Raw genomic sequence first — 8,211 nt, forward strand, 5'->3', positions numbered from 1 at the left:
CTACAACTCCCAGCATGTCCGAATGGAAGAAAATGGCACAAAAAAAATACACACTAGCGCACACACACACACACACACACAAAATGTAACCACAAGAAAGAAAAAACAAACAAAAACCCTGCATCTTAGGTAAATAGGTTTTCTGCCTCTGGCAGACCCAGTTTTCTGCTTAAAAGAAAACAGGGACAAACACCACAAAAATGTAATGTTTCTCTGACAAACACTATGTGACATCAACCCTGGGCTGCATCTCCCCCCCCCTCCCCCCCCCCCCCATTTATTAACATGCACTGAAAAAAAAATCAGTGCCAGGTCATGTAAGGGTATGTGCACATGGGCGAAAACCTCACCCGTGGGGGCCTGTCCTGAAGCTCTCATTGATTTCAGTGAACTACAGAGTGGAATTGTGTAGAAAGTAACTTACCGCAAGAAAGTATGATTAATAGCTGATACATTGAAATTCACAATGTGGGAGTTTTTAAAGATTCACTTAACATTTTCCTTAAATAACCTTGTGATGTAAGTCAATGTGCTGAGGTAGTGAATGCTTGGTTTATACACAAATCATGTACATTGTATATCAATGACTCCAGTCACTATGTCCTTCATTTGTGATGCACATTGTGTACTGTACCTAACAAAATTTAATTTAAATAATGAAGAAAGAAAACAGGGAAGAATAAAGGAACAATATTTTGCCTCTTTGTTATGATACAATCACCTTGTAAAGTATAAAAAAATAAATATATTTAGTATGATTGTATATGTTAAATTCTCGATAATGCTCCTGTAACTTTACCTTTTATTATACCCAACCTAAGAAGCCATTTAGAAATACTTTACACATGGAGTAACATATGTTACTTCAGAGCTTTCCCTGGGGATAACTGCTTATTCAAGTCAGACGAGTGATACTGCTGTGACAGCTTAAAGGGTTACTCTGCTCCCCAGCGTCCGGAACTCAATGTGCCGAATGCTGGGTGCGGGCTTCCGTGTTCATGCCCGCCCCCTCGTGATGACACGCTCCACTCCGTGATGTCACACCCCGCCCCCTCAATTAAGGTCTCCCATAGGCTTGCATTGAGGGGGCGGGACGTCACGGAGCAGGGCATGACATCAAGAGGGGGCGGGCGTGAACACGGAAGCCCGCACCCAATGTTCAGAACATTGAGTTCCGGACACTGGGGAGCGGAGTAACCCTTTAAATATGGAACGGAGTTAAAAGAAATAGAAAAACAAAGCTAATTTTTTCTACAGACAGCACCACACCTGTCCTCAGGTTGTGTGTTGTATTGCAGCTAAGTTCAATCAAAATAAATGGAACAAAGTTATAATACCATACACAACCTGAGGACAGATTGTGCTGTTTTTAGAAGAAATTAACTCTGTTTTTCCATTCCTTGATATCCGCTTTAACATGTTCAGAAACCCTTTTGCCTACCGTCAATTCCTCCAATCAGATTCCAAGTTTCTATGTATGCTTTTTTTAGTCAGATCCCAATGTCATGCGCTTTTTAAGTTAATCCTTTGTCAATACCTAAGTAAACTCTCTGTATTAGAGGACTGCAGAAACACTTGTGCTTTTACTCCAATCTTCTAGAAAGTGAACCTCTTTACAGTCACCCTATCCCTTTAATAATAGTTTGTCCATGTGCAATAGAAAAAATATCTTTTTTGGATTTGTTACTGTGTGGTAGATTGCCTAATAGTAAATATTTGGGCAGTTCTTGTTGTGCTCTCCTATTTTGGTGAATGAGTTATGAGTCACAACTTTGTTCAACTACAGGAATATCCTGACAGTTTATCCCGCTATTTATGGGAAATTACTGTTCAGTTTTATATTTTGTATTTATTTACTGGAACAGAAAATGGATCCGTTCCACGAACATTCTCTTTTGTAATGTTTTACTTACTATTTGATTTGGCTTTCATGTTTCGTATCACTTGTTCCTGGAGTCTGGGTAAAGCAACCATTTCCTTTTTGGAAAAGTTTTCATCCTTCAGCTTCACAGTGTGACTTCCTGATCAAGCACATTTCTCTAGCGGATACTTTTCTTTCTCGTTCTTAAAGTATTGTCTTTTGAATGCAGTATAGAAGTTCTTGAAGGGAATTAATGATCATTTCTTGAAGTGCTAGGCACTGCTGTGCAGATGTGGCTTTTTTTTGTCACTAGCGCCTACATTTACCAGATAAATTCTCTGTAAATATACAAAGCATAACACTCTTAGATTTTCTAGTTACTAGACTAAGAACAGCATGCAAATAACAGAAACTAGGTGGTAACAGTCTGCAGGCATAGGATGTCACCTGATGCTTACCGTATAAAGACTAGTCATTTCCTTGTAATTTTTTTGTATACCATATATACTCGAGTATAAGCCGACCCGAATATAAGCCGAGGCCCCTAATTTCACCCCAAAAACCCAGGAAAAGTTATTGACTCGACTATAAGCCTAGGGTGGGAAATTCATCATCCCCCCTGTCATCATCCCCCCCCCCTGTCATCATCCCCCCCCTGTCATCATCCCCCCCCCTGTCATCATCCCCCCCCTGTCATCATCCCCCCCCCTGTCATCATCCCCCCCCTGTCATCATCCCCCCTCTGTCATCAACCCCCCTGTCATCATCCAGACCCCCGTTATCCACACCGTGTCATTATCACCCCCGTCATCATCACCCCCCTCATCATCACCCTGTCATCATCCCCCCCTGTCATCATCCAGCCCCCCCCCCTTTTTTGTTTTGTACTCGCCTCCCCCCGGCGGGAAGTTAGGGTAAGATGGTCCGGGCCATCTATGCTGCAGGGACCGTACATTGGGGAGGGTTAGTCATTCCGGGCTGTACATTTTCCCCGGGAGGCCCTCTTCTCTGCCCTGGGCCTGCCCCGGACTAGTGACGTTGCCTTGACGATGACACACAGGGACATTTATGCGCAGGGACGTCTGCTGCGCACGGACGTCCCTGTGCATTGTCGTCAAGGCAACGTCACTAGTCCGGGGCAGGCCCGGAGCAGAGAAGAGGGCTTCCCGGTGAAAATGGACAGCCCGGAACGACTAACCCTCCCCACCGGACGGTCCCTGCAGCATAGATGGCCCTGACCAGCTCACCCTTCCTTCCCACCGAGGGGAGGTGAGTAGAAAACTAATGGGGGGTCTGGATGATGACTAAGGCTGCAGTGGTCTTCAACCTGCGAACCCCCAGATGTTTCAAAACTACAACTCCCAGCATGCCCGGACAGCCGGTGGCTGTCCGGGCATTATGGGAGTTGTAGTTTTGCAACATCTGGGGGTCCGCAGGTTGAAGACCACTGAGAAGGGATTGACAGGCGGAGAGTTCACTCGAGTATAAGCCGAGGGAGGCATTTTCAGCACGAAAATATCGAGTATATACGGTATCTATATATTGACAAACACTAATGCGTCAAGTAAATATGTTTCCTGCTGAATCTGGAGTGGATTGCTGGTAGAGCACGTTCCAATACTCTAGATGTGGCAGGTAATATGAGCATGCGTTCCTGTCATTTTTGTTTGTGCAGTATATTCTATGGTCCACCAGCTTATGTGCGTTCACATAAGAGGAATACACTAAAGATCTCTGTGTATTTCTAAGCCTCAAAATGCTAAATTAATTGTATTTCTTTGGTTTCCTCTACAAAGCTAAAAACAATAAATGAAAGCTTAAAAAATCTTGTGAAAAGAGAGCCATACTGCAGTTTACTAAAACATTTTCTATTAATAAGACAAATATATACTTTGTATAACATTCATTTTGGTAAATCACCTGTCACGGTGCTTCTTTAGACCTATTTAATCTTACCCGTAGACCTATTTAGTCTTATGTTGTTTCCCTATATTGCTAAATCCCCATTCCTACTATGAGTTTTGAATGTAAGGGTAAGATACACCAAGTTTTGCTGGAAATTTACCAGAAATCCATTTAAGATGGATGTCTGGTCAAAGCAATGTGAGTGTAGCATTCTGACTATTGTGATCTTTGTGTAGACCTAACTGAAAAGTGGGCTTATTGGGGTATTGTTAATCTTCTGTTGAAATATCTAAAATAAAAACACTTGTTAAATTTATTTGGTGCCCTGAAGTTAGTAGGATTATTTTAACAATTATGAGTTTAAATATCCTAACAAGCTGCTTTCACCTTTTGTCATCAACAGACATACCTTTTGGCAGTACCGTCATGAGAACCCAAACACTAAGGTCGGCAGTCCTCCACCTGATGGGATGCCTGGATTTAATAGTGGAGTGATGCTACTGAACCTAGAAGCCATGCGACAGTCACAACTTTACAACCAGCTATTAGAGCCCAATGCAGTGCATCTACTTGCAGAAAAATACCATTTTAAAGGTCACTTGGGAGATCAGGACTTCTTCTCCATGATTGGAATGGAGCACCCAGAATTGTTTTATGTACTAGACTGTGGCTGGAATAGGCAACTTTGCACCTGGTGGAAAGATCACGGCTATGCTGACATATTTAACCTGTATTACAAATGTGAAAGCCACATCAAAATTATCCATGGCAACTGCAATACTCCAATACCAGATGACTAGGGCTCACAGTTATTTAGAGATTGTTATAAATGGATAAAGCAATGGTAAATGGTACTATAATGGATGGACATTTATCTATTTTTTCACTTTTCATGTTGTGACCAATAATTTTCGTGAAACAAAGGTCCAAATAAACATGGCACTATGTGTTTTATAGTTTGTATCTCTCTGAATAAATATTTGAATTTATTTCCTCCTAATAGTGCAAAAGCTCTTTAGATTTTCGAAAAAAGGGTTTTTCACATTGGAGATTTGTCAAAACCCGTCCAGAGGAAAAGTTGCTGAGTTGTCCATAGCAACCAATCAGATCGCTTCTTTCACTTCTCAGAGGCCTTTTCAAAAATGAAAGAAGCGATCTGATTGGTTTCTATGGGCAACTCAGCAACTTTTCCTCTGGACAGGTTTTGATAAATCTCCTCATTATGTATTAATACATTTTTACCAAATCTCATTGGATAATAGAGGAACGCTTTTGGCTGAAAAGTCTATTTTATGCGCCTGTACTTCAGTGCCAGTGTTTTTAGTGTACACTAGGTGGGAAATGTTTCAATGCTTTTACCAGAAAAGTGGTGAAAAAAAGTTACAAAATTTTATGTAACCTGATCAATTTTCTGCGAAAACCATAGAAAAAGTCAAAGATTTTTGTGCAAATAAATGATTGCTCCAAAATTTCTGTATTTGCTAAAACCTACACAAACCTATATTGATAACTTCCCATCTAGTTGCTTACATACAAAAACATACTGTGGAATGACTGAGGCTGGCTTCATATCACGATTTGAGTGTCTGCAGCACAGATACGATTTCAGAAGCTCGAATCGCCTGAAATCGTATATCTGTGCAGGGACAGATACTGACAGATACGGAGCCATTAGCTATTATGGGGCTGCGGACCCGATCGTAATCTGCTAATGACTACGATCTGGTCATTTTTTCAGCATGTCAGATTTTTGACACGGACTGAAAATCGTGGCAGACCACAAAGGTCAAATCGTGGTGTGAAGCCAGCCTAAAATAAATACAATAACCACTTATTCTAAATGACTAAAATATTGCAACTTTGCTGTTTGATATTGATATGACCTAAAGTGAATATGGACGGAAGTTGTTCAAATGGGACAAATGCAAAATCTGTAGGTAGGCATCTGTTTATTCCTTCTGTGTATGTGGAAGCAGGAATGTTAATTTTAAGTATAAATACATCTCCTTTTCTTCATTTATAGAACGATTTTCAAAGTATTTTAAATGTTCTGTTGTCTTCTAGTAGAAATAAACCTGTGTGTAGTGTGATCCCCCAGGCTTGTGCCATTTCCTTCAGTCTAAAACTTTCTAAATATGCACCCTAACACAGTATAGAAAGAAAAGGAATACCACCTGAATGCCGCAATAATCCGCTTTATTAGTGGTCTGTAACCAAGGTGGTAGGATATGTTTAACATAGGCTGTATGCAAAGTAAGTTCATTTTATTTTATGCTTCAAAAATTTTTTTTAGGGAGAAAAGAACAAAGACAAGTTCCATAGGATTGAAGAGTAAGACGTGACATATCACGCCCCCTCCTGTAGGCTTGCATTGAGGGGCGGAGCGTGACGTCACACGGGGGCGGAGGCGTGACGTCACACACCGCCGTCACTGTAGTCGCCCGTAATCAGACCCGGAGCGAACACGCTCCGGGGACAGATTACAAATGGGGTGCTGCGTGCATGATCACGGTGCCCCCAGCGGTGGGACTCCTGCGATCAGGCATCTTATCCCCTATCCTTCGGATAGGGGATAAGATGTGTAGGCACCGGAGAACCCCTTTAATAGTTATATGGGATACAGTAAATGCTACAGTGTATTGAAATAAGGTTAAAAAAAATAGTTTATTCTGTAAAGACAAAAATATATAAAGGGTGCAAATTTTGCCGATTGACCAGCTCTAGAGTTTATATATCATGTATATTTAAACATGTATGTTACACTGTTTAAATGAGGCCAGAACGTGTCTACGTTTCAGAAATCGAAGAGTCTCCGAGATAGGCACTTAAGGAAAAGTAAGCCAGTATGGTCTTCAAAGTCAAGTATGCTTAACACTCTATAACCACCACTAGAGATGAGCAAAGTTCCAGTAATTCGATTCGTCACGGCTCGGTGATTGCTGACTTTAGCCTGCATAAATTAGTTCAGCTTTCAGGTGCTCCGGTGGGCTGAAAAAGGTGGATACAGTCCTATAAGGCTCTCTCCTAGGACTGTATTCACCTTTTCCTGCCCACCGGAGCACGTGAAAGCCGAACTAATTTATGCAGGCTAAAGTCAGCAATCACCGAGCCACGAGGTTTGTGATGAATCTAATTACTGTAACTTTGCTTCTCTCTAACCACCACCCAAATTCACCAGTGACCAAGCCGGGGGGAAGTCTGGATTATAAAAAAGAGAGTTAAAAGGAGGAGGAGAAGAATGTATATTGTATTGACAGACGATTAGCTGATTGGGGGAGGATGGGGTGGACCATAAAAGTGTCTTAAAGGGGTACTCCCCTGGAAAACACTTTTTTAAATCATCTGATGCCAGAAATGTAAACAGATTTGTAAATTACTTCTATTTAAAAATCTTAATCCTTTCAGTAATTATCAGCTGCTGTATACTACAGAGAAAGTTCTTTTCTTTTTGAATTTCCTTTCTATCAGACCACAGTGCTCTCTGCTGACATGTCCATTTTGGGGACTGTACGGAGCAGGATAGGTTTGCTATGGGGATTTGTTCCTACGCTAGACAGTTCCTAAAATTGACAGAGGTGTCAGAAGAGAGCGCTGTGGTCAGATAGAAAGGAAATTCAAAAAGAAAAGAACTTCCTCTGAAACATAAAGAAGCTGATAAGTACTGGAAGGGTTAAGATTGTTAAATAAAAGTAAATTACAAATCTGTTTAACTTTCTGTTGAGTACCCCTTTAATGTCCAAACCCTCAATGGCCTCACTGTACATAGAGATCCAACAGGATAGTGAATGAATGGTACCAATGACTGTTGCATAAAGTGGCAGCAGACTGCAATTTTATTGTTTCCTCTTAGTTCCCTTATTGTCTTGCATGTTTTATTCGGAGGTGATTTCCTGTGCAATAATTTTATATGTACTGTTGACCTCATGGAACCAATCTCATAAGCAGCTGTATCGGGGCTACATCGTACAAAATAATAACCACTTAGGCACCTTTGTCTTAAAATTTAGGAGGCAGATTACATTTTTACATTATATTATTACATGACGAATATAGAAAGCACACAATAACTGTAGACTGAAAAAACAAACATTTATACTAGACTGCAGGTTGACTACAGCATTCACATTCTTAAAGGGGTACTCCGGTGAAAAACTATTATTATTATTTTAATTTTTTTTTATCAACTGGTTACAGAAAGTTTAACAGATTTGTAAATTACTTCTATAAAAAAAATCTTGATCCTTCCAGTATTTATAAGCTGCTGTATTCTCCACAGAAAGTTACAGTATTTTCTTTTTACATTTCTTTTCTGTCTGACCACAGTGCTATTCTGACACCTCTGTCCATGTTCGGAACTGTCCAGAGCAGGAAAAAATCCCCATAGCAAACCTATCCTCCTCTGGACAGTACCAGAGACAGACAGAGGTGTCAGCAGAGAGCACTGT

At 40.8% G+C, this 8,211-nt stretch overlaps 1 protein-coding gene across 2 annotated transcripts in view; it reads left to right on the plus strand.

Annotated features, from left to right (window-relative positions):
• The window catches only part of XXYLT1 (xyloside xylosyltransferase 1), a 309,749-nt gene extending 302,999 nt beyond the window's left edge, over positions 1 to 6,750 (plus strand). For both annotated transcript variants that reach the window (XM_056565379.1, XM_056565380.1), the window contains exon 4: positions 4,170 to 6,750. In XM_056565379.1, coding sequence (XP_056421354.1) covers positions 4,170 to 4,566 — 397 coding nt within the window. In that variant the 3' untranslated portion in view covers positions 4,567 to 6,750. The remainder of the gene's footprint in view (positions 1 to 4,169) is intronic.
• Positions 6,751 to 8,211: the final 1,461 nt, after the last annotated feature.

This window comes from Hyla sarda, chromosome 3 (genome assembly GCF_029499605.1).
Source record: "Hyla sarda isolate aHylSar1 chromosome 3, aHylSar1.hap1, whole genome shotgun sequence".
Taxonomy (NCBI): domain Eukaryota; kingdom Metazoa; phylum Chordata; class Amphibia; order Anura; family Hylidae; genus Hyla; species Hyla sarda.